The sequence below is a fragment of the Kryptolebias marmoratus genome, linkage group LG18 (assembly GCF_001649575.2).
Source record: "Kryptolebias marmoratus isolate JLee-2015 linkage group LG18, ASM164957v2, whole genome shotgun sequence".
NCBI lineage: Eukaryota > Metazoa > Chordata > Actinopteri > Cyprinodontiformes > Rivulidae > Kryptolebias > Kryptolebias marmoratus.
In genome coordinates, this window is record NC_051447.1 from 15,258,361 (window position 1) to 15,285,997 (window position 27,637).

The window sequence follows — 27,637 nt, forward strand, 5'->3', positions numbered from 1 at the left end:
GATGTCAGGGTGACTATCATGCCAATAAACTATGGAATCAGATCGTTACTTATTTATTTATTTTCATCTGACCATCTCCTCATAGGAAAGAATGCCAAGCAGCGCCTATATAGAAGTAGACAGCCATTCGTCTTTCATCTCTTGTGGCTCCACAGGAAGCAGGATGCATGTCACACGAAGATGTTTTATTTTTATTCCAAGGCTCAGGTTAGATGGCAGATTCCGCACTTTGTTTCTTTTTTTTTTTGGCTCAGTCATGCCTCGCCGCTGTTGCCGTCTCGTCATTGTTAGCTCGGCTCTATTGTCATCTCTTGAGCTTTGGAGGTCTTGTGAGCTCTCAGATTCATAGTGGTCCTTATTGGAAATGATACTCGGTGGTGCAAACAGTCAAATGGAGGGTTTCCAGATCGTAAATTGTAGTCGAAACAACTTTGTAGATTACAGTCATGAAGTGTAAAGTTGAATTCCAATTCTATTCCAACGAAATAGTCAGATATTAGCAAAAACAACCTTTTACTTCTGCTTTTCCTTGGAAGTAAGTGCACAAGTGTCTGCGCCGATGATTATGCTGTTTATTCTATCAGTAAATCATCCATCTGTCTCATCTCCGTCCAGGATTCGACCCGTATTTCTTTTGTTCAGCATTTGATTTCCTTCTCCCAGGATTCCATTTAAGCTCCCATCTGAGCTGCTCTTTTTCCCCCATGTTTAGAGAAAAGAAAAAAAAAACCCTCAACATATTCAGAGCTGCAGAGTGGTTGTTACCGAGAAGCAGCGACTGGCTGGCTTAGCTGATAATAAGGTACGCTCCAGTGGCTTGTATTTGTGTAGCACCTGCCATCTGTGTGTCCTTGAGTGGAGCTGCTAAGTGTGTATGTGTGTCACTTCTTGTGAAGTGCCTTCAATTGCCTTGACTGTGCTGCGAGGCTACGACCGTCTGTCACTGTGCCTGTTTTTTTTTTTTTTCCTTCTTCTTCTTTTCTCTCGCTGTATTCCTGCATCTAGCTTGTGCCACTATTGCCGTCAGCGATTCTTCCCGCATCTTGACCTCAAGCGGTAAATCTAACATCCAAACCTGAGCTCTGCAGCCCCTTCGGCTCAGCACAGATGACCAACACTGTGCTCTTTTCATTCACTCCTGTGCTTCTCATGCACTCCCCACTGACTCAAACCACTCACTGTTGCACCAGTCCCCTCTCTCCTCTTATACAGTCTCTCTGTCTCTGCTTGTCACTGAACTCTTTGTTTTATTTTCTCAGGAGGAGAACTAAATAAAGGCTGCTGGGCCAGGGTTTGAAGCGAATGTACAGGCTGATAACTCCGTAGCACTTGGGACACTAGTCCAAAGGATATTAGTCTGTCTGGCCAGTTCTCCTTTTCTTCTATTATCCCCTTGGCCCCTAATTTAAAGTCAGAAGGCGTGGTAGTTGAAGCCAATACCGAATCTGTTGACCCACATTTCTTTTACGTAAACGTTTGCCACTTCAGTATACCCCTATGAGTTAAGAATAGATTGATGGTTGGCTGTGTGGAACCTAATACGGCCAGTAAACACTAAACTTCATGTTACAATGGTTGTTGTGACAATAAAATATTTATAGCAGTAAAAAAATTGGGAGTTTCTCTGGTAGCACAGCTAAAGTGTGCGCCTGGAAAATCTCTCCTAGGGCCAGTTAGCCATTCCTCTTTACCCTCCTTCCACATCACAAAAATGATTGGATCACCCACTAGACCTCAATGAGAATGGGCAAAATGTAAGGGTAGGACTAATAAGACTCTTGGGTAAACATAGGGGAAAATAATTGCTTGAATTGCCCCTAGCTTTAGAATTAGCTCCAGTTTAATCTTTCCGGTCCTTCTCATTGTCTTTCTTTTTGCACTCCGGTTAATAACATTTTGTAGGAGGTATAGCATTAAATGGTAACTTTGTTTTTCAGTAATTCACTAACACTGAACCTTAAAACCTTTAAAAAAAAGTCATGATTGGTGTGGCAATGAGATGAAAGTGGCTGCAAAGGTTGAAGAGAATATTGACCCCATTGTCCACCAGGTGACATTTATCACAACCGCCCTACTGTTTGTCCAACTCCTTGCTCTGTATTGTGGATTTATCTGTGTGAGTGTCTGTGTGCTTGTAACCCTTGAGTTAGGGGTTGCAGAGGCACTCTTACCTACAGGAAATATAAGGTACGGGAAATGTACAGATGAAAATAGTTTGCATGTCAGACTCGCTTTGATGCTGCTGGTACCAGTCGCACTTTCATGCTCCTTGATGTACTGCATATGTAGGCACAAATAGATGCCATATATATAAAGAAATGTAGAAAAGATATCTGTTTACATTTCCTCTCTCCTTCTGTCATTTCAGTTCATTGACTATTAGAAAGCACTGCTGCCATTTTATTGGCCACATCGTCAGAATTACGTTATTCTTAAAGTTCACTCTTCATTTAATGCACGTGTTTAAGTACTGTTTCACTATGCTAGTTTTATGGTTTCATAGTTTCAGTTTGAGTTTGTTTGCACTTTCAAACCGCCAAAGGTTTGTTCAACATTTGTGACCTTCTTGTTTTGGTTTTTAGTGTAACAATCCAGCACAATTAGCTCCATCTAAACCTGCTAGTTTATTAGCTGTTTTTTGTCCGGCTCAGTCTGATCTGTGCATCATCTTAAAAAAACACTTTAAGAAGGAGTCAAGACCTGTTTTACTCTTTTAGGAAGGCAAGAAATTTGTTTTCCTTTGTTCATTTCTATAAAATTCAAAAAAGAGGAATTTAAAAAGATGGATTTAAGAGATGTTTGAAAGTTCGAACCAAGTAGGAAAATGTGTACCGTAAACTGATAAGTTTGCAACAAGGTGAATGGCACAGTCTCTTCTCTAATTATGTACATGAGCTTTGATATTTTTTGACATGCTGCAAGACATGTCCATCAAAACTCGTCTCTTATTCATTTTGTACAGAATGATGTCATTCACTGGTAAACTAAATTTGGCCTCTTTTGGTTTTTTGTTTGTCCTGAAACTATTTTTATCAACAGTGTAGGAGGTTAGAAATGACATGTTTTGATGCACATCCTCTTTCTAATTACTCAGTATGGATCTCATTTAGGTGGTGCCTTTGGACTGCAGGGAACTCGTCCACAGTCCTTATAACCATTTGAGGTAGTTAGCTTTTTGCTGGAACTGGGGCTGCTGCTGCTTTATTTTCTTTTTAACTCCAGCCTCAGAGTAGGTGCTTTCATGGTTCATCATGGATGCTCAGGTGATGTAAGAGTATGTGATTGGTCTTAAGTTGAATGCTCTTCCAGCAGCCGCACTGTTAAAACAACATTTGTCGTTGTCATCGTGGTCCTCTTTGAACGCCTGCAGCACAAACTAAACTGATCTCTTGAATGAGGTTCGGTTTGTCCTTCTGAATGTTTGTTGCGCTCTTTCAAAGTCTGCTAAACTAAAGACCCGCAACACGCAGATTTGTTAAAAACGTGGTCATTTTAAGGGAGTCAGCAGTCGTTGCTGCGTGGTGCCATTTGTCCTAGCAGAGTAGCCGTAGCTTCACGGAGTAGAAACATGTTGCAGTAAAGCTGTGGGGTTTTCACATCTTTTCTCTGCTGAACCCTGAAGGATATATGTCTGTAAGTAATAGCTGAAGTTATCAGAACATGACTGCCTTTAATAACGACTGTGAAACATTTGGTTTGTGTATAAATTTCAGCGATAAACACGATGCTAAGAGCGACAGCTTTTCTATAATGTTGAATGTTAGCTTAGCTTCTATGCTAATCGTTGGTCAACAGCCTGTGATGAACATGTTTTTTGAGCTGTTGTCGGCTCTTTATTAGGCATGTACATAAATAAATCAATGTTTATTTCTGTCATTTAAGTTTCAAAACAGTCAAAATGCGTCAGAAATTATTTTATAATCTCATCGCAACCCCCTGAACTGTAGTTGAAGCAAATTTTGAGGTTCCTAAAAGCATTAAACTAGCTTTCCTTGAAGGAATGGATATTGCATGTCGCTTCACATGCTAAGGTTTAAAATAAAGATCTCGTAGGATCTGTTAGCGCTCAGAGTATGTGATGGGGAAGAGTCTGAGCTACTAACCACACCAAATTTAAACTCCACATCTGTAAAATTGACAGCTCACACATTTCTGGAGAACAGTATTCGTCAAAAAACAGTCTGGGCAGCTGATCATAGTTTGTCAATCCATTATTGGGAGTCCAGCGTTACAAAAAAAATGTCAATGAATTCAAAACATCCGTTGCTTTGAATGGATTTGGATCGGGACTTCTCATTAAGTCATCCCGTGACATTTCAAGGAATGAATCAATGTGCTTTTGTCATGTTCCGACACTCAGTTTATTCTTTATTTCCCAACCTTTCGAACGAGTCGAGTACTCTGAACAGTTTGGCTTTAAAGAAGCCATTGTTCCAGAGGCGGCGTTCCTCATATTTACCTTCTCTCTGTTCTCGTCGAACAAAAAGGCAGCTTTGCTAAACTCTGATCTGTTCCCTTGCTTTTCTCATTCTGTGACAGCCCCTTTAGTGATTAGCTTTTCCGCAAAAGACATCTAAGGTTGTCACTATTAAAAAGAAAATGGTCCTAAAATGGTTCTGCTTCGCTCGCCGTTAAAGTAACAGTCACATATTTGGACCGTCCCTCTCAGCGTCAGCCTTGTCTTCTTCTGTCTTTTCTCCATGATTGATTTGAACCCCCTCCTGGCCCCGACGGTCACCATGTACATGCTGTAAAGCTGACAGGAACCATCTCCTCTCCTCCAGCGCAGGAGCACACAAAGTGCAGTGAGATGCACGAAACCTGACAGCTACTTATCTCTTCCGCCTCTTGCCTTTTTCTTTGATCTACTCTGTGTCTTTATGTTTCTTCTTCTCTTGCTTCATTTGTCATCCCGCCTTCATGTGTCCTTGACTTCTCCCTGCTTTTTTAAAAAAAAATTTCTCTCTCTCTCTTTTCCATCTGCCGTTACCCAAACTGCCTCCCCGTTTTCCTCCCCGCTCAGCACAAATCCCGCCAGCGGCTGTGGATGTCGGCTACGTTGCGCCGTCTCTATCGTTTTTCATCACTTGACAGACACATAACAATAAAAATCTATACACAGGGAAACATCGTGGCTGCATCGGTTCCGCTCATAAAGTCAAATTGATTTTGGCTCACCTTAGGGCAGTGCTTTCCTTTCTTTAATAATGTTGTTTTTGGTTGATTTTGTTTCATCATATTTTCATCATCCTCGGTGTTTGCCTTACTGCAAGTCGGGCCGCTACACTGCAAGGTGAGAAAAACAAGCGAGGGTGTTAGTTTTTGTTTTGTCCGTGTCTATATTTGTCTGCTATGTTAGCGGAGTATTTAATGAACCACTGGACAAATTTAAAAAAAAGAAAAAAGTCTCAAAAAGATTGACATCTGCAGCTGATCATCGTTCAGAGCCACCCTGATTTAAAATGGCTGCCTCAGCTGATTGAGTTGTAGACATTTTTTGGGGGGGTTTGGTAAGGTCAGCCATCTTTAAAGATGTTGAGCTAAAATCCGGTGCGGCGGTAGCTGAGAGTCATCCCCAGCACATAATTTGAGTTCTACACATTACACATTGAAAATTTTGACAGTAACTGTTGGAGACAAACGTGGCTCCGTATCAGCAAAATATCTGGTGAGTCCCCAGACAAGGTTTTGGTAAAACATCCAGAAAGTAATAATTGGAATTACTGGAGTTGGTCCTAGTCAACATGGCTGCTACGGCTAAATGACAGCAGCCAACACAAAGATGATATTGAGCTAAAATTGGCTGCTAGGTCAAAGTAAGCCCTGTATTTTCCGTCTAAACAGATCATAAGCAGAGGTTTTGTTTTTTCTAAATCGCCACTTTGGAAAGTGTTTTTAAAAATATCTGTTTTTCGCAACAAAAAAACTTTGTGTGTGAGCAGGAGGTGCAAATGTAGCATAAGTCTTCGCATTTTAAAAACATCTGGAGCGCTGTAAATGGGGGCTCGTGTGTTCGATTTGATGCGAGAACCTGCTCACAGGCTTCCAACAGCAACTTAGAAAACACACATCCTGCACATCTCTTGGGCAGGACTGCGCTGAAATCAGTTCCGATTCGATTCAACGGCATTCCAAACCTGGTGTTTTTCTAACATCGTGCGGCCTCATGTTTGTGTAAGAACGCACAGAAAAGTTTGAATGACTGTAGAAAGGTCACGCTTCTGTTTGTTTTTTTTTTTCACCATATTGCTCATTTCCTGTCAGGTTTCTAGGTGTGTGTGTGTGTGTGCTGCCTCTGCAACACAAGTCCATAATTTTCTGTAAGGGAATTCAAGAGTGCCTGAAAATGCAGATGGAGGTCAGTCACACCTCCTCCTCCCTGAGAGGGGAGGGAATGGAAGTGGTAGACGACACCAGAGAAAGGAAATGGAGGTTGCAGTTTAGTCAGTTGAGATGCGGACCGATGCAGTTTCGTGCGGCACTCCCACTTTTAACGGTTCCACCTGAGGGAGGAAAAGCAGATGTTTCTCCGCTCGTCTTTCTGATGCTCACATCTGCTGCCGGGCACGAGCTGATCCATCGACGCCCTTCCGATGACCCCCTTCCTGCTGTCTTTTTCCCTCACTAACTTTGTCTCCCCCCCAAAAAAAATATTTCCTCCTTTTACTTTCCCATCAGTCGCACTCGCAGGTTGAACATACCCGCACTCCCCCCAGCATATATTAGCATTTCGTTGTCACCTCGTCTGCATGCGGTGGTTTTAGCCTAAATTAATGTGCTGCTGAAGCTCAACAGCCGGCTGGATTTCCACGTGGGATGCTAAGGAAACAGTGGAGAAAAGATCATTTTGTTTGTGTGCAGCCTGTATTGTTTTTTTTGAAATATGTAAAGTATAATTCTGGATGGTAATTGTTGGCAACGTCAGGAGGGTTGTCCATAGCATCAAAAACATGTCTGTTTATCACTTCTTTTATGCAAAGTGGCCCAAAAAAATTAAGTGAATTTGTTTTTACTGAGGAATACCTAATGCTGTAAAATAATAGTATGAATGTTTAATGCAGGAATAAATCAAGCAAGACGTGTTCAGCACCATACTCAAACTTGGACCTGTTGGAGGTCTGTGCTAAAACACCACTGTTTCATGGTATTAATATATTAAAAATACAAAAAAAATACATATATCTCATGGTTTATTTGGTCTTATTTAAAAAACAACAGAAAAACTAATTGCTGCCTATAAAATGACATCACACATACTATAATATAGATTATTATTATAATATTTAGATATATTTAGAGTTGTTTTCATTCGAATCAGATGTGGGAGAACACAGCTGAGTGTGTTTACAGTCATTATCTGAAACACCAAGTCATTTTAAAACATTTTTTATATATTTTTTTGCCAACAGATTAACACAGTTGTGGAAAACTTAACATATATATTGAATAGACACCAGACAAATGTAGCTATAGTTCACAAGTAGTTTAGAATTACTGGGTCTCTATGTCCTGCTTTGTAAAGTAACACTGGTAGCCTGACAAGTTGATGCTAGCTAGTTAGCTAATGCTAACTTTTGTAGATTTTCTTTTTGAAACAGCGTTATCTTAAATAAAAATTATGGTTGGTGCTGTGTTGGTAGACAAGCCGTGACTAGTTATGTTTTTTTATGTTTAATGGCTGACTGACAGCTCTCAGCAGTCGAATGGGGAAGTTACAACCAACCAGAAAAAACTTCCACTGTCTTTGACATCTCATTAAATGGTAAAAACGTTATAAATAAGAATTTTAAAGGTTTTAAAACTGACTTTTTTGTATACCTTAAGCCCAGAGCTCCTTGGTTGGCAGGCACAACGAATATAATCGCGAATATTTATGATTCAGTATTTCGGATGAACATGATGAATTGGTGTTAACGCTTTAACTTTTTTTGGCCATTATGAAGTGGCATCGGGTAGAATCCAGTCTGGTTTGCTTTTGGCGTGACTGCCATTCGACCCAGTCCCACGAAAGACAGATAAAAGAGAATAGTTGCACAGAGATGGGTTGGCAGAGGAGTAACTGAGACGAAACTGATTCGTTTTCTTTAGTTCTTTCACAAAAAGAGAACAATCTCATTTTGATTATTTACGCATCGTGCGATCACCGCAACATAATGTATCATAATCCAATGACGAGTCGTATAGAAGACGCGTATAATTACACATTTATTCAAGTGATGTAAGTCCTCCCAAGAGGATTATAGTAATTATCTCATCTCGAGTTTTGGCATCAGTGGACTATCTAATGCATGCAGTTAGCTGTGAAACCACACAAACCTACACACACAAACACTCCCAGATTATTGCCAGAGAATGAGATGAGCTTTTAGTCCACTGACCTATTCTCTGGCTTAATCTGTGTCATCTATAATTCATTTTTTATTTTTTTTTATTCCTGCTAAGGCCAGCTGGAGCAGAGCTTTGATTTTTTATTTTTTCTTCTTCTCTTGATGACCTGGGCAAAAGCTGGCAGTACCTTAACTGTTGGTCATGCCAAGGAAAGTTTGCCTTTCTTGGTTGAGTTCATTATCGGCACCGCCAGTTTCGTTTGTCTGCATTGCCAAAATATCTTGCGAGCCACTGGAAAGATTGCAATGAAACGCCCGGGAAGTAATGATTGGATATCCATCTACCACTCATTAACCTTTGGAGTCGACCCAATTCAAGATGGCTACCGCAGCTAATCAACTCTAGCCAACGCAAACATGGTTAGAGCTACAACTTGGCGTGGTCGTAGCTGAGAGTCAGCTTCAAGACATACTCCAAGCATTGTATGAGAATGCGCATCACCCTGTTTACAAGGTTTGACCAGAATGGCCACAAGATGATTTTAGTTTAAAACTCAGGCATGGGAGGTAATGGGCGATATGCAGGGTTTCCCCTCAGCGTATTATAAGCCTGCCGGGACGCCAGGCTTTGGTGACCCGGCCGCCTGGCTAAGCTCTGCTTGTTTATTATAAATACGTCATTTTTTATTCACGTTTTTTCCCACCCCACCCCTAAAAAAGCTACCTTTATCTACCTCACTGCATGAGGGTACGCGCGCTAACAGTGACGCAATCGCGCTGTCCCCACCCCTGCTCGAAGGTCCCGCGCGGTGTCACGTCGCTTCCCCCTTCATAACATGGGAAGAAATTAATTTACCAACAAGTCCTTAACTGTGTTTATTCCTCTCATCATGGACAGAAAGTCCTGTGAATTTGAAAACATTTGCTCTTTATTTGCCAAAGTTACCAGGGTGGAACCACATATTACAGCTTTCTTTCATGGGAAGAAATTCAAAATGGCCGTTTTCGCTGCTCTTTCTGGCTTGGTTCGCCTGTATCAGCATTTATATAATCCCTCTATGAGATGATCACAAAGATAATCAAACTGCTCAAAACTCACGGATAAAGAAGAGTGTTTATAGGAATATTAGTCCTATGATGGGTGAATCACTAAAGCTAAAGCGCCTTTTTGTAAAACTGTAGTTGTGTAAATATTTGACACAAATATCTTACAATATCACATAATAAATAGCCATATTTTCAACTTTCCTGTTAACTTTAATCTTTTTTTTTTACTAAATCACGGTCGGCTGCATTCCTTTAAAGAATGCTAGGCTTTTAATTCGAGAGGATTTCGTTCTTTAGAAATTGGCGCATGACTTGTATATGTTTGTGGGTTTCATATTTTCCCATCCGAAGCAGAGGTGAAGTGTCACTGAGTTGCACTGTTTGTCACGCAGCCTCCCCAACCAGACTAATAGCATTCCTCACACGGATCAGCCCTGAAAGCCAACCTGCTCTGACCATGTGATTTGAGCGAAGGCTGATTGTCGCCAGCGAGCCGTTTTGTGTCGGCGCTCGGGTTGCTATCTGCCGGCACACAATGGCAGCGAGAGGAAGCCGGCGGCCGGCGGACGAGAGGGCCAAATGAAAGCCGTTCCTCCTGGGTGATTCTGCTGCCCCGTTTTTTTTTTTTTTGTCTGCGCCGCCTATCAGACCTCTGCGTCTGTGTGTTTTTGTTCGTTCGGGAGGCGCGAGCACCTGCCAAGTTAGGTGCTGTTCACGGCCTCCTCCTGCCGACCTCCGCAGGTTCGGCTCTGTCCGTCACGGCTTTGTGCTTCGTATACGAAATACATCAATCCTGTTGTGTTTTTTAAATGAAGAAGAGACATTAGCCTCTTTTTTTTGTTGTTTTTCCTGCCTCCATAGAAAGGGAGATGCCTGCAGCCTCTGTGTAGGAGCACAGTTTGCGTGGACTTGGCTCAAACAGAACATAACTGAGCTAGTTTTGGTCTGAGTAGGAATGTTTTAGTCACATTGCTGGAAATAAATGCAGCTTTTGGTTTGGCGAAGGCAGTCCTAACGTTTGAGCAGTCCAGACCAAAGAATGAGCAGCACGAAGAAGCCAAGAGCTTTTATTGTGTTAAGTATTCGCTCACATATTCCCACACACAAATTAAATATTCATGCTCTTAACATTTGGTATCAGTGCAGGCAATCGGAGTGACACCACTTTCTGTTGTTAAATTAGCATATTAATGACATAAATGCTGTATAATTAACATGTGGGAGTGGGCTTTGCTTGTGAATCGTTGTCAGATCAGTCGGAGAGAAGAAAGGGTCAGGCTAATTAGCTTCCAAAGCACATTAAGGGGTGCTTCAAATGAATTTCGCCATGTGATTTATTACAAAATGTGGGTAAAATCTGGGCACCGGAACTCTCCGCTTTGATCACAATCGGCTTTCATGAATCTGTCTTTTTTTTCTCCCCCCCCCTATTTTATAATAAGCCTGGCCGTTTGCTAAGGAAAGTGCTGGCGCTCCTCTCGCTCGGTTCGGGCTGGCGTTTGCTCTTTTAAGCAGCTTAGACAAGGCGGCGGAGAAACCGAATGTATCACGGTTTGACGGTTGAACTCGAGCCTCGAACACATGTACCCTAATCCGAACCAGTAGGCTTTCTGCGGGGATATCTTGACTTACTCAGCAGAATGCACACGCAAACTGTCCCAACAGATACACGCGTATAATCCTGATGGGTCAGCGCGAGTTTTAAACTCGTCGAAATGCAACCTCGGACTTTGCAAACACACGTGTCTCAATCCCAGGCAGTTAATGAAGAGATTATTTGCAATCAAGGCAGTTTTGTGTGTCCCATATCTAGGCTTGGCTTCTAGTAATAGTAGATTTCTTTTCTAAGTATCTTTAATAAATATCCTAATATTGGCCACCCTGCTGTTAAGTGCACTCAATCTGACTTTTTGTTGCCAAAAATATAGTAAAAGAAATGTATTGAGCACTAATTTAATGATTTTTGCACACTACAGCTTTTATATTAAATAGTTACACAGACTACATACTCTTCCTTGTAAAAAATGTGATGCCAAAGTGACATGGTGTGAAGGTTTACACTTTAGCTGCTAAGAAATCTTTGAGGTATTTATGGGATTTCAGTTTTTTACTGATCAAGTTAAAAAAAGGTTTCCAGAGTGACCATCTCAGGTGTTTCGGCAGAGATAAGTGCTGCCCTATAAGTGGCGTGAAGACCTGCTGTATCAGCTCTCCACCAGAGATTTTATCAGCGTTTTCTATATCTGTCACCGTTCCCTTGTCCTGCCCATGTGACCTTTCCTTCCTTTTGTTTTTCCACCTGAGGAACCCTGACAGCACGTTTTTGTGGTTCTGCTCATTCATATGCTGCTGTCATTGTCATTGGTTGTCACTGCCCATCAGACCCGAGTCGCATCGCGTCGGAAAGGATCGTCGCGGTCCCAATTATCGTCTGTTTGTTTTTATACCCTGCTGTACTCATGCATCATGAATGGGTTCCTTCTCCCTGTTGGTACTCCCCGTTCCCCTTCTCTGGCACGAAAGCAAATGGAACAAAAGAACAACAAATCATTCTCACCTTTCCAATCTCGTTAGTCCATAATTTTGTGGTCCGTCAGCCCAGTTAGTTGACAGGCTGTCAGACTGATGACAGGCAGCTGGGGATAAACGGACAGACAGCAGCTGGCTCTAAGATTTCATTTCTCAGCAGGAAAAAAAAAAACAAAAAACACAGACTCGAGGCTGAATAATTGATCTCAGTGCAGCTGGGGGAGTAACTTGTGTAATTCATGCATTGGGCACACTTTAGGAGCGTAAATGTGTTTGGTCTCTGTGCAAATGTGTGACTGACTGAGCTCTGAATAAATTATAAAAGAGGAGGCAGGCATCGTGCCCATCCGCACGCTCTGGTCTTTGAACGAATTACGGCGTCGGATGTTCACATGTGACAAATCCCCTTTTAAAAGACAGTCTTTCTGTGGATCGGGGGGGCCTAACAAGGAGCTGCTGAAACTTCAGTGTCACGCGCTAAGACAGCAGAACAGAGTGGGCATTTCTTCTCAAAAAAAACTGAATCTGAATGCCAACAATAGAGGGTGAAAGGATGAGTAATTCTACAGTCTGTTCTGGGTGGCAGGCAGTTCAATGCAATTCAGTTCAGTTTTTTTATATGGCGCCAAGTCATAACAAAAGTCATCTCAGGTCCCGGGACTCTGGTGACAGTGGGAAGGAAGAACTCCCTTTTAACAGGAAGAAACCTCCAGCAGAACCAGAACCAGGCTAACCGGAGCACAATAAAGCATGCGAGAACAGAAGAAGCTGGGAGAGAACCAGAAGCCATCCTAAGCTAATGCTAGCAGATGCTAAATACGCCAATAAAAACCAAAAAGTGTTGAAAGGCAAAAGGTGTTTCAAGCACAAGCCTGTAGTAGAAAACAACTGTATTAAAGGTGTTTGTGTCCTTGAACGTAGATCTGTGTAAAAGTCGGATAAATCCAGTAAATTAAAAGATTCTGCGAGCAGGAAGTGATACAGTATGCCTTACAGCGGACGTCCTCACGTCAGCGCCAACAAGTAAAGCCAAGAATTCAGTTCTGCCCAAGAAAAAACAACTTTATTTTAAATATTTTACCAAGCAAATTTCTTATTGCAGTACCACAAAAACCGACAAAACAAAGCTGTTGCGACTGGTCAAAAACCTCCAGTTTTGTCTCATCAGTCCCAGGGACTTAAGGGCACGCCAACATACATTTTAACATTTTAGAATTTCCATCTTCCTTTTTGACCAAGTCTTGAAATGATAGATATTGTGAGATCTCCTGCTTAAAGTATGTGTTGGGAATGACTCTCAGCTACTACCACGTCAACTTTTACCTCAATATCTGTAAAACTGACTCAGTTATAGCGGTTTTTGTGTGGACTAATACTGATTATCTGTGTCGGCCATCTTGAATTGAGGTTGACTTCAAAGGTTGATCAGTTAAAGATGTACATCCAGTGTTTACAATTCGAGAGTTTCATTAAAATCCATCCAGCGGTCCGTGAAATATTTTGCTAACAGACAAACAGGGTTGACTCAACAGCTAAAGCTAAATTTTTAGCAAACGCATTAACCGAATGAGTCGCACTCAGAGTATGAGTTGGGGATGATTCTCAGCTACTACCACACCGATTTTTATCTCAATATCTGTAAATTTGACTGAATTATAGCAATTTGCGTGTTTTATTCGTTTAGTTGGCTGTGGCGGCCATCTTGAATTGGGTCGGCTTCAGAGCCTAATCAGTTGTAGAAGTATATCCAGTGTTTGCATTCTGAAAGTTTGAATATAATCTGCCCAGTGGATCATGGGATATTTTGCTAACAGACAAGACACACACAGGCAGTCTATCACCTTTGAAAAGCAGGCAATAAAATTACAGCGTAGTGTAGACGAGACGTTATGCAGAAGAAGAAAAAGACCATAACCGCTGTGTTTTTGTACTACAGGTTTCTGGGTACAACTTTTTTGGGTTTTGCTTTCAATCATCTTGGATCAAATCGAATCTCTCAGCAGTGAGGGGAATTTTTAGACGGATGATCGGCAGCACGAGCCACTCTGGTTATCCGTTCCCACCTCGAATCCTGCTTGCGTTGCGTTGCGTGTGTGTGTGCGTGTCCATGTGTGAATGGCTTTCTGTGTGTAGCCATGTGTGCTAGCATACATTAGCTGTTTGAATGGGCTGCTTGTGTGGATTGGCTGCCTTCGTAGTTCCAGTAGGAGCGTTTTGTAGACATTTACACAGTTTCTGCGTTGATGGATTTGCGCGAACATAGCCGGGCTCAGCGAGCGGGACGGGGTTCTGCTCGGAGGTCAGGTGACGATCTTTCCTGATTGTTGCTGCACTTCCTCAGCATCTTTGTCCCTGCGTCTTGAACTAGTTGGTTTAAAATTCTGTAAAAACCAAAAAAAAAGGAGAAGAAGAAAGCATTTGTTAAATACCAGCTATATTTCCTGTTTGTTGTTCATTATCATCCACCACCGAAGGCAAAAAGCTGATGATGTTTTTATGCCTGTGTGTTTATTTGTCTGTCTAGGAGCAAAATATCTCTTGGATATTTGTGACCCGAGCACACAAAATGAGTCACAATAAGGAATTTTTTAAAAAAAGAGTTCCTATTATTGTCAAGTTCTCCATCTCAGAAGCTTCAAAATGATAAGCTACTTTTATTTATGAGATTGCTGTTTTTGAAAACTTGATTTTTATTGGTTTGGAATTTTTGCCATTGGTACTTCCAGCCCTATATTTAAAAAAAAAAAAGGAATTACTGAAGCTTCACAATGGCGTTAAACGTTATACAAGGGGATTTCCCCACTCTACAGCAGCCGACAGAATAAAAACTGTCGATATCAAAGGAAATTAAAAGGGTGAGAATTAAAAGGATTATTTCTGAAGACGTACCTGTTAGAAAACCGCTGTTTAAAGGCAGATTAGGGAGATTTTGTGCTGTTTTAGTGACTGGGATCACGAGATGGTGTCTTTATTGTCTCAGTTTCACGCAAATTTCATTCCAACTCAATTTGTAGCACGGGTAGTTTTGTCATTTTGTAGGACGCATTAATATTATTTTCAAGATTTGACCAAAATGGCTGCAACTCTCGTCATAAGATGGTCTTAGTTTCAAACTGACATGGAAGGCGGCGGGCGATGGAATGTAGGCCTTTTAATAAAGGTATAGCATCTTGAAGTTCATAACTGTAATAATATTTTACAGTTCTATCAAATCTATTCTGGTTGGATTCAGTTTAATCAGTTTAATGTAATGAAAGGAATGTTCTTTCTCGTTTACTGACTGAAAACTTTTTATCCGTCTGTTCTAGCCGCGTCCTCTTTAAAATCCTCTCATTGCCAAACTCCGATAAACACTCAAGCGTTGAGCTTGTTGCGGTTGGACCTGTGGCTGTAAGTGTATAAATATGGCCTTAGTAAGAAGTTGTGTGTAGTTGGGAGAAACGGTTTTATTATTAGGTTTCAGTGGCTTAGTTAGAGTTGAATTACTGCAGTTACCGGCTTCGGTTTCTCCTTTTTATTATCTTCTCACAAAGTGATTTATGACCCCCCTGTGATTTAGGATGCATCTCTGTAAGGGCTGTGCGGTCGGAGCACTAAAGCTGTCCCTATAAACCATCTTAAAGGAATAGTTTGGCCATACCGAAGTGGCTTTCTGTGTATAAGTTGTAAATAATTAATATGTAACCTGCTGTAAATTATGGATGGGCATTTTATGGAAAAAAACACTTCAGATGTACCCAGTGCTTAATCGATTTTTCTTTAAATACTCGCTGCTGTTGGATTAGATTCAGATTCATATAATACACAGGTTATTATTTTAACTTGCACCTATAGGAAGCAGAGACAAATTAAAATAATCACTGTTCAAGTAGCTATATATGTACAATGGGCAAAGTATAAATTGTTTGTAACTTTTACATAGAAAGCCACTTCAAAATGGCTGAACTTCTTTAAAGTCAGTTTTTTCTAATTCTTTTATCCAGCATAAAGTGTTGTCCAATTAAACTTGTGAACAGAAATCTATTTGGATTTTTATCTCACCTTCACGCTATCGATTTACCTCCTTTATTATTGTTGTTTTATTTTGTTCTCATTTTCTGTTTTGTATTTGTTTTGCATCGCTCTTCTCCTGTCCTGACCCTTTTCCTGGCCCCTCACGTAGCCGAGCTCAACAATACCGAATTTTTTCCGGTGAAATGAAACGAACTGACGTGGGCGTCTCGTTGCGTCTCTCTGTTGCAGTGCTGGCCAGTTTCCGAGGGACCGTCCAACACGGCCTGCCGCTGGAAATCGGAGACACGGTGCAGATCCTGGAGAAATGTGAAGGTACTTTTTCCCCTGTGGGCACATTTAGGTTTCTTTTTTTTTTTTTTGATACTATATAGGAAAATGGATCACTTCTGTTTGGGTAGAATGGTAAAAAACGTGCCAATCGCTTCTGCTTTCCCTAAAATAAACTGATTAAACAAAACAAGCTCCTTATTTTGGGAGATCTTTGCCTAAAACGTTAGCATTAACTATCAACCTCGATTGTTTCTCAAAATAAGATGATATTCTATAACTCCGGCATGAAGGGCATTGGGTGATAGGCGTTTCTTCAAGGAATGCGACGCTGTTAATTATTGAGGACTGTTTGAACCCATGACTGCACAAAGTGAGCAGCCCTCTTGGGCGATGAAAACCTGTGGAAAGTAACGGTTTCCATTTCTTTTCCTGCAGGAGAGGCTTTCCCCAGCTTCCTGCCAACACAGAGTCTGTTATTCTCTTTTCTTCAGCTCTTTTAAAACTCTTTTCCTGTCTCGCTTTGTGAGCCTTACTTTATTGTCATTTCTGTCTTCGACCTTTTTTGTTTTATATAACTTTTAGCTCTTATGAACTGCCTCGCTGCAAATAGGCAGCCTTGCACAAATACATAGTCACCTCTGTCTTCCGGAGCTCTTTTCTCACTTCCTTTTAGCAGATGGAAACACACATAAACACACACACACACACACACACACACACACACACACACACACACTGAGAGCCAGCTAGACAGCGAGTCAGTCATGCAGCTTGCCAGTCAGAGGGATGTGATATTGTGGTAAAGGACCCAGAGGAAGTAGACAATAGCACAGCCAGCTGAATGCTCGGCCCATAAGGGAGAAACTAAATCAGAATCCTGCCAGCAGCGAAGAGGCTGAAAGACGGCCTGCTGACAGCAAAGGAGACGAGCTAATGGCTCTGCCTCATGTTGATACTGTTGACACTTTAAAACACTCCGGCTCGCAGAGTGAACGCGCCCTCACCGGCTTGTGGCTTCTGTTTGAAGCTGTGCAGCCACAGCGAGTCTTTCGGCTGCTCTTCCTTTAACTCTTGCTTTTAGCATCTCCCTTCGGCGGTGATTACAGTGAATAAGTGCTCAGACATAACCTCACAGAGAATCATAGATCCTAAACACCACTTAGCATGTTCTCAGGCTTTTCATTTAAATTCATTTAACACAAAAATCACCTCAGTTTGGAAGTCATAGTTCAGTACGGTTACATTAAGGGAAATAAACAAATGAATATATCATACATTTAGGTACATATAGGCATATAGTAGAAGCTGTGGATAAGTTGTAGACACCTGTAGCTTGGACTCATTTATGTAAAGTTGGTAAATTTAGCTGACTTCTTAATATGGTTCAGTTACTTTTAGTGTTTAAAACTAGTGTTTTTGACAATGGAGAAGGGTTGCATGTTTGTTGCTATACTATAGCCCTTGTTTGTTCTGAATTTGGTCCAGCCAGTCTGAATTTTTGTTGTTTTGTTTCCTTTGTGCCACCTATGTTTAAATTCAGGTGACGTAAAGTTATCGCAGACACATGGTTTGCTTTTTGCACCCCTAATATTCTTGCACAAAAGGAATATTTTTGCGAAAAGTTCACACGACTTTGAAAATGACAAAATTGGGCGTTCCACAAGGTTTTGTTTTCGGACAACTACTCTTTTGTTTGCATTTTAATGAACTCTTTAAAAGTTGTAAGGATGTTCTGCAGTAAGTTTATGTAGATAATGTTCTGATATACATAACTGCAAAAACTCCACAACAGACCTCAGAATTATTGAAGGAGGATTATTTTTTATAATTTTTATTAAAAATTGTACCAAAACTGTCGTCAGTCTGTTTTACAGTCAGATGAAAAATGTAGGCAAGAATAAATAATTGAAATAATTGGATGTTGTTTTGGGTTCCCAACTTAAATTTGAGGTTCACATGTCCAGAACTATCAAAAATCTAAGCTTCTGTGCGTTTTTTTAAAACTTTTTTGCTAGGATCATGCTTCCCTTTAAAAGCCAATGTCATTTTGACATTGTAAAATACAGGAATAGCATAATTTATTAAGCTTTTTACTTTTATGCATGTTTAATTTATAAAAGCCAGCTGTATGGGAAGCAGTTGATGGTAAATCTGTGAGATACGGTACCATGAAACTCTTCAGTGAGCCATCGGTGGTACCCATATCCTTCTGAAACGACAACTCATCTGTGGGAAAAACCGAGCCTCGGTTCTGCAGTGAACGACACATTACTCTGCACTAATCTGACCACGTATGCCCCAAAACAAACGAGAGGGGCAAATTCTGTCTAAGTCAGTGATGCTCTGGTGAAAGCCAACAGTGATTAGAATAATCTAATACATTTACATTTGAGCTATTCAGCTAATGCTCTTATCTGGAGGGACTTACTGCAGCAGTGGGATGAGCTGAAATAGTCCTTTTGGGAAAGCACATCAACTCAAACCAACACAAATAAATGTAAATTCATTAGATTTTTTTCCCATCAGTAATGGGATTTGCAGAGGCACCGTGCGCTTGCTAATTTGGCTAAAGTCCATTTTGGAGTGTGTAATGGTGTGAGAAGACGAGACGGTTTTATCACCTTTCCGCTTCCTTTTTTCACACATCTGCTGGGATGCGTCTCAGACATGAGAACAAGGTTCCTCTGTGGTTTTTCCTTCCTCTCTCTGTGCGATATGAACTCACACGTGGTCACGCAGGTTGTTAAGAAAACCTGTTGTGTTTTTTCCCGCTGTTCTGCCATTGACTCTGCTAAAAAGGAATTTTCTAAAAATACTGTTTTTTTTTTTGTTTTGTTTTGTTTTTTATCGGCGCTGGAAGTTTCTCAGTCTGCAGTAAGGTACCGACAGTTTAGGAGTGACTCACCTGAAATTGTTCCAGCTTCTAGTAAGCAACGTCTCTGGTTGTTTCGCCCGTCTAAGATCCTAATGTGGACCTTTCTGACAGTGTTTTGTCATTGCAGGTTGGTACAGAGGATTCATCCTGAAGAATCCAAATGTGAAGGTAAGCAAACCTTCTAGGCAATGTTTTGTTTTGTTTTTCTCTCGTTTGTCTATGGACACTAGCTTGCAAAAATTTGAACATTTTAGTTGATTAAATTCTAATATAGGTTCATAGTTTCATGAAAAAATGAACTAATGTCCAAACAGGGGTGAAATATTTTTATAGGTTATATTTGTACACACTGTCTTCTTTAAATATTGTCCCAAAAATTCAAAGTCAGGGGCGCCTTTAAGCAGCCTTGCGACTAAGCGGACGAAAACTCTGAGTAGATAGTCAAGAATTTTAAAGTTGCTGCCTCAAAAGAATTGCTCGAAGGACAAATTAGAAACGCCCGTGTGACACTGACAGACAACCTAGAACTCGTAACAGCGTTCCTGAATGGACGGCAAAGGAGCAAAGCACGCAAACGGCTGATGAATCTCACAGAAATGAAACTACTCCGCTGGAAGACGGGGTGGAAAACAGTCCAAACAACAGCTGAATGATTCTCAGCTGGCTTTTAGATACCAAAGCGGTTGCGGGCTGCACAGCATCTCGCAAATTTATCTGCGATCGGCATCGCAAACTACTGCTCGAGCTGCAGTAAATCATGTTGTTTTTTTCCTCGTTGTCCTGCGTGCTAATATATTTGGTCAATCCATCGACCTCTCGCTGGCCTTGATGCCCACGCCTGGTTTAGATGAGAAGGTGAGGAGGGAGGGACAGTTGGAGCATGGCAGCCGAACAGTTCTGGTGACACAGCAAAAACCTCACAGATAATAATGGTGTGAGATGAGGGACACGTACTGGATGTACGTACATGTCTTACAAGCTGTGGAGTCGTAGAACGTTGTACGTAAGCCAAGTTAGGACTCACGTGTCAAGCGTATATAAACATGCTTCTGTGTTGCATTTGTCCTCTCATAATTCAACATAAGTTCTGCTTTAATCTTCTTTAGTAAATCTGGAGCAACTTGCAGGTGTTCGGCGTCAAACACACAGACGTGTTTTGATCTTTGCCTAATAAAACCCTTGCTTTTTATCCCGCCGTCATGATACGGGACAGATTATATTATTCCAGTTTCTTGTCCGAACTCTAAATTGATAACCCTTTAACACACAGCCGGACCCCTCGTGGGTTAAGGATGATTCCTATTGATTAAAGGTCACGGGGTCAAAGGTCAAGGTCACAGGTGGAAACCTTGTCTGTGCTCCCAACTCTAGAATCATGTGTGAGGGAATTCATTTACCTAACATTGATTATGTGCGTCATTTTCACATAGAAAAAACAGCTCGATGCTAAAGGACTCAGTAAGCATTTACCTGTTTATCATCTGTCCACAGGGGATCTTCCCATCCAACTACATCCACTTGAAGAATGCCGTTGTGAAGAACAAAGGGTGAGTGCTGCTTCTGCCCTTCTCAGTTTAAGTTTTTCAGCCGGTGGTTTAGTTTTAAACAAACTGCCGTTCATGTGCGCAAATCTAATTTTATAGGCAATTCGAGACGGTGATCCCGGTCGAAGACTCTGTCATCACCGAGATGACGTCAACGCTGCGAGACTGGGGCGCCATGTGGAAACAGCTCTACGTGGTAGGCGGCGCAGCGGCTCCAATGCTTGCTTTGCACGGATTTAAATATCGCCGCCGCTTTGAGGCTTTTTATGCGCTTCACGCAGAGAGTTTATTTGGTGGTTGAGAAACAGTCAAAGCGTTTTCCTACCCTTTCATTTGTTGGATTGATTGTGTTTGTGGCCTATTAAGCCATCTGGGGAGCTGATTAAATTGAACTGATGAATGCTCGCAGATCAAACGACGCACATTTGTGGCAAAAAGCAGCAGGACGCTGAAGCTAATTTGCTCGAATCAATTTCAGGACCTTTCGTTTTCTTTTTTTTCCCCCTGGCTTGCCCTTTACTTCTCACTGTTACACTTCTCTGATTTGTGTTCTGTTCTGTTTATGAGGTGGCAGGGTTGGAGCAACGCTAGTTTTTGCCCGTTTCCCCATTTATTTGTCACTTTCAGCACCTCAGTTTTCTTTACCTTTCACCTCCCACAGAAGAACGAGGGGGACCTGTTCCATCGGCTTTGGCACGTGATGAACGAGATCTTGGACCTGAGGAGGCAGGTGCTGGTCGGACACCTCACCCACGACCGCATGAGGGACGTCAAGCAGCACATCACGGCGAGACTGGACTGGGGCAACGAGTGAGTAACAGAAGAGGCGATGTCTGAAGTCGCCCCCTCTGGGTTTCAGCTTTTTAATAAACATGTTGTGTTTTTGCCCCTGTGGTGTTTAAGTCTTGTTCATGAGGGGCTTTATTTCATCAGCAGGATTTCTTTTTCTTCGTGACTTCTCCCTGAAGGTCACATTCCTACAGTTTTCAGCTAAATCGGATTTTTATCAGCAGTCCTGGGAGCAGATCTTGTTGTCTTCGTCTTCCTTGATCTTTGCTGCTCCTGTTCACAGCTTTTTCTTGACCTGAGTTCATTTGACAAGGCCTCTATTTAGGAATTCTTTTCCTTCTTAGGCCTGAAATGGTTTGATGCTTCGAGGGGGGTTTTATATTTGCATCACCGCTTCTTTGCAAGGTGTTTAAGCTTTTAGTCCTTGGCTTTTTTCTTCTTCTTCGTCTGAAATTGCATAAAAAGCTAACAGTTGATCTTAAATTGGTTCTTGGTCCTTAAACCCTCAGTTTACTAACTAAAGAAAAAAAACAAAACTTCCACAGGCAGATGTGAGGGAAAAAAAAAATTAAGGCAGAATGGTGGAATTAGAATTCAAATTGAGTAAACAAAATGCTAAATCCTTTCTTGATCTAAGTGGTTTTGTAATGAAGCAGGAGCTCAGGCCCAAAACACCGAGGAGCAGTGTTGCTTTGGAGATGGGCGCTCTGGAAGTGCCAGTTCCAATTTGCACCACCGCCTGCCTCTTGCATTTATTTATTGCAAGAGGCAAAGGCAAATGGCAAACCTGAAGCTCCGTTATCTCTTTGTGGTGATTAATCTGTGCAAATGCCGTCAGTTTTAGGTCTGACAGAGAGAGAATCCAACAAGCAACCAGGAACTACTGTATGTCTAAACAATGCTAAGATTAATCCATTTTACATCCTTCTATTACAACTTTATTTAGTCTCCTAATCATTGTACAATCAGTAAAGTGATGAAAAGGTCTGGGCCGTTGAATTGGTGTTTTATTTGGTTATTAGCGTGCTACAAAATCTAACTTGTTGCTTAAATGTAAAAAAATTAAAGATATTGCCTTAAAAAGAGAATTTAAGTGGAATAAAACCCCACAGCACTTTATGTTACCTGGATTAAAAATCCTTTGTGTAAACCATGTTAGTTTTGTTTTTGGTTCGATAAATCAGTAAACCTGTTTAGGTTGTTATTGCATCAAAGTGGTACCTTGTGTAAGTCTTTTCTTTTAATTAAGTTGATTTAAATGAGTTAATTGGCTGAATTTCTTTAGATGATCATTGGAATCTACTTCAGCTTAAATAAAAATGTCTGATTGATTAGACTAAAACAGCATTCATTTGAACCTAATTGTTCATTTTAACTTTACTAAATTGACCTGGTGAAATAATTATTTGTACAATATATCACAAATTGTAGTTTTTGGTTAAGTTTTACTTAAGGGTGGCACAAGGACTGTCTCTCCTGACTTTCGGATGAAATTGCCTCCTCCACATTTTTCTCTTTCAAGAAAATATCGACGAAAAGGTTGGCCCTCAATCAGGATTTTGATTTTTAAGCTCTGAAAAGATTCGAGAAATCAGACAGGAGAGAGTTTGTAGCCGAAGCTTTTCTCTTTAAAACGCCGTCAAAATATCATCCTGTCTTGGTATTGTGGACCCAGGAATGTCCTGTCTTGTGGAAGAAGTGTCTAGTTTTAACTAATAATATCATCTCATCACAACAACGTCACAAAAATGTGTCAAACCATGAAGTAGATTAAATATATGTTAAAATAACCAAAAGTGATAATTAGACGGTAAAATGAAAATTGAGCCTATTTGGTAGCTATTTGGATTTTCCAGAATCTTAGAAATGTGTTTCAACTGAAGCTCAAAAGGACTTTCTCCGAATGGATTTGTTCCCAGAACTTTGTCCGAGTTTTAAACTGCTTTGTTACGTGAAAGTGCATCTCCCAGAAAACGAACGAATGCAATAAATCCACCTTAATGTTCGCTCGGCGGTGAAACCGGCGGAGATTTGTTAGGCTGAAAGTTTTTAAGACTTCTCCTTGGAAGGTGGAAGAATCCCTCCGAGCACTTAATATAATTTGGAGAGTTGCATTCAATAACAAAAAGGCATATTTGGACTTAATGAAGCTCGGTAAATTGACCTGTTCAGTCTGTCCGGTGGGGCTGATAACTCCTCGGTTCATTTAGCACTGCTGCTTTATTGGGTTCCAGGCAAACAAACTCCCTTGAAAAGTAAAAGTTTCTCTCCTTGTATTTCTTCCTGAGGATCTTTGCAGCCCTGGAACTTCCTCACACCTCCATCTTTCGCACACTCCACGCTCAATCAAACCTCTTTCCCTCCCATACAGGTAGCACTTCGTCCCTCCCGCTGTTTTTTTTGCTCTCTCGTCTTTTTTAACTCAGTGCTGATGGTGTTGAAAAATAATAGTGTTGCCACAGTCTCGTTCTCTTTGTCCTTGCATGTCGATCTCTTTCTTTTTCGGTGGCCTTCCTCGAACGGCCTCACATGGCTCCTTAGTGAGGGGGTGTTTTGCAGAGTCTCTCGCTGTGGGCTGTTATCCAAGCCTTTTTTCTTTTATCACTTAAAATGGGACACTTTCCTCTGTATCATTTGGTCCAACACAAAGGGGGGAGAACACAGCTTATGGAAATCAGCTCCAAGTCATCCATTCTTAAAAAAGGGAGAATAAAAGAACGAGAGGCAACTAGGTTTTACCTTCATAGTTTGTTGTCGTTGCTCAGGCTTATCACACGGTCGGGCATGAATCAGCTGTTCGTGTAATCTTTGTGCCTCTTGCCTAATCCGCATTCAACTCTGTGTTTCAGGCAACTTGGCTTGGACCTGGTTCCCAGGCGCGAGTTCGGCATGGTGGACCCTGACGAAATCAGCGTCACGGAGCTTTACAGACTGGTGAGCAGCTCTTCGCTGTGCTCCGTTCGCGAATCAGTGGCCCCCGTTTGTGGTGCAGGTGATTAGAGGGTGCCGCTCTCAGACGGGCTCGGGCCCGAGTTTGGCAAGGATTCGCTCTCCCCGATTGCTCCATTTTAAGATGCTAAACCCAGGGGGTGCTCACAAAGAAGGCACGCTCCCTCTGTGAATCTGGCCCTGCAGAGAAATGGCCAGTGACATTCCAGGTTTCATCTTTTGCCGTGGTGCCTTTAGGTCTTTTTGTTTATGTATAACTGACCTTTTTATTGCATGGTTATTTGTAATTTAAAGCTGCTGCTAATGTTTTCTGTGCTTCTGCAGTTTTTTTTATGAGGATATGTCATAACATTTACAACAGGAAGAATATTAACCCAGATTTTAAGGCGGTTTGAATCGATGTAGGACGAAGGGAAAATTCATGGTATATCCCAGAGCTGGATATTTAGCTGTTTATACTACATTTGTATAATAGGATATATCTCCTATTCACTTTTGTATCATTTTGATTAGTTTTCATGTCTTAAAGTGGCACTGTACTGTAGCAGCAGCAGTCAGGTTTGTGTGATCCTTTCTTTTTCTGTCCTTGAGGCAGTAAAGTGGAATATGTTGTGTCGTTTCTTAATATTGCGTTTAAATCCAGAAAAAATGTTTGTGTTCAGAATATGTGAGAGAAAAATCACGCACCATAAGAATGCTGATTAAGCTGCTGCAAGACGTTGTTCAAAAGCTCTTAACTGGAGTATTGATTGTTGAAATGTTTCCCATTTTAATGTGGACAGGGCTGTCCATAACCAGGCATACAGGTGACGTATTCACACTGGTTGCTTTCATGTTGTTACTGATTTTATTCATTTCATTCTTTGCAAATAAGGCTAGCTACTGCTGCTGGTGCCACCTATGAGTCAATTCTTAGGAAATGGCAAAATCCCTTCTTTTTTTTTCCAGAATTTCTGTTGCCTAATATTTTGAATTTGCCTTTTTTTAAACCGCTGACTAATGTCCAACAGTTGCAGCCCAGTGAGATACCACCCGTACCCCATTCTTGACTTGAACACATGCAGTGAAAAGATGTAAGGGATCCTTTGTATATAGTTTGGTCCAGATTGAAGAATCTCTCTCCAGACTGAAGTTTAGCAGAGGTTATTGTCGGAATTTTCTACGACAGCAAACAGCATTTTTAGTAAAAGTGAAAAATAAAGTGTGCTGACTATTTAATTGTTTTTTATGACTGAATTATTTTACTCAGTATTCTGATTCTATTCAGGAATTTTCAGTCTTCCGGGGGAGCTTTAAGCATGTCTTACATTTTATTTTATTTTGGGGTTGAGCCAATGTTGACCTCGTTAGCAGCAGTCAGTGTTGATTATTCCGTATGTCGTTGACATCAGTGTTTTCTTTACGAGCAGTCTAACTGTTGGACTGAATGTGGCCCCCATTCCATCTGCTTCCCTCTTTCCTTTTTCCCACTGTCTGCCCCCCCACCGATCGTCCTTCCCGGTTTCTCCAAGTCCCATCCGCTGTTACCGTGGCAACCACTTCTCCTCCCTGATACCGACCGGGGAGAGTTATATCACACACACACACACACACACACACACACACACACACAGTGTCGGCTTTCCCTTCAGAGGGGTAATTCAGGCTCTTAATCCATCTGTTTCATTTTTTTGTTAGTCAAAACAAAAGCAGCCGAAGCAGGATGAAAGCCCAACACACCTCTATTAAATGGCATACAAAATGACTCCAATCTCCCCCCCCCCGCGGTGGGATAAGATTAAAAGAAAGGCTGTGCGCACACAGAGCCACGGAAAACAATCTCACACACAGACGCAACATGTTAACGAGCTTCAGTTTACATCAGTGTTTTCATTCAGATCATTAGCTTGAAGAGGAGCCGCTTTTATCAGCTTTGACCCAAGCTCCTGCGCTGTAAAAGATGGATTCATCAGGTATGTCTGAAACCAAATTTGAATGTGTAGGTTTGTGTGGGTCTGTGAATTATGTGAAATTATATTATGGTATTTGCCCAGTGAGGGGAAGGAATGCACTGAAAATGGTCAAATAAAGACAGTTATTCCAGCCCAAACGGTAAATATTGTATGGTACCTGATCAGCACCAAGTTATATAACATTTGTGACCATTTTGCTCAGTGGTTCTTAAGCTATTTCGCTTCCAGCCCACAAAATACCAGTGACAGTGTAAACACATTGCTAATACGCTAACTGAACAAGAGCGTAATAATAAAACAAACAGCCTTCATCTGATTTTGATGGCTTTTTATGAACTGTAACAATTAAGAGAAAACGTGCTGTTAGCAGTCTTTATGAAGTTTAACTTGTATCTGTTTAGTTAACCTATATCTCAGTGGTTTGGGACTAGTTGGAGATGCAAAATTGTGAGAAATAATGTAAATTTTCCCTTTAATTTAAACTAAATTGGTGTTTACACATTTACAATATACCAACTGCAAATAAATTGCAATATTTACACAACATTCCTGCACATGGCGTGCAAATTTGGTTGTTTTAGCTTAGTTAAGAAGCTAAAACAACCATCTTAAGAAGAAGTGTCATGTCTCAGTCATGTCTCTATTTAATTGTAATTTATTCCTCCTTTTTTTATCTCCAATCAGTCATGATTTGCAGCTCGTACCCTCTTGTTTCAAAGTGTGTTCAGTGTGTAAAATCTTTAAGAGCTAGAAAGTTCAATTTATGTTAAAAAAAAACAACAAAAAAGAGGATTGGGACACCCTTCTCCCTCCTATGAAGGTGGAAAATGCAGTGATTGGGCCACAAATTACATCTTGGTGCTACTAAAACTATTTGTTTGTCATTTTCCTTGAAAGCGAAGAAAAAGAGCATCAAATGTGAAAAGTTGGCTTTAAGGAAATGGTAATAGGATTATTGCTTGTGTTTGATTTGCAGCTCTGTGAATTATATTCCGTAGAAGGAAGAATATCTGTAAAGAAAATGTTTTGGGTTGACATGCCTTGACTCCTGTAAAAAAAAAAAAGAGTTGTTCAGGTCTTATATTTAGTATTCGTAACAGCAGCTTTAAAGCAAGAAAAATAATCAAAAGTTGTTTTAAATCCTTAATTGGCTCCCCAGTCTCAGGCCAACGCTGCTCATTTGGGAGAACTCTTTGTAGAACTAGAGAAGTTGCATTTCCTGCGAAAATGCAGTGTGAATGCTTTTTTTGCTGAATGATTTTGCTGAAAGCGGCTGAAGATATGCTGAACAGCTGAAGTTTAATGAAGATGCAAAAAGTGGAGCAGAAGCTGATTTGTAGA

At 41.0% G+C, this 27,637-nt stretch overlaps 1 protein-coding gene across 1 annotated transcript in view; it reads left to right on the top strand.

Annotated features, from left to right (window-relative positions):
* dock4b (dedicator of cytokinesis 4b) overlaps nucleotides 1-27,637 on the top strand; it is a gene marked incomplete in the record, with an annotated part of 144,040 nt that overhangs the window by 18,516 nt on the left and 97,887 nt on the right. Inside the window, 6 exon segments of the mRNA XM_025007753.2 lie at nucleotides 16,146-16,229; nucleotides 19,190-19,230; nucleotides 20,554-20,609; nucleotides 20,706-20,802; nucleotides 21,268-21,416; nucleotides 24,245-24,329. Of these exon segments, the coding sequence (XP_024863521.1) occupies nucleotides 16,146-16,229; nucleotides 19,190-19,230; nucleotides 20,554-20,609; nucleotides 20,706-20,802; nucleotides 21,268-21,416; nucleotides 24,245-24,329 (512 nt within the window).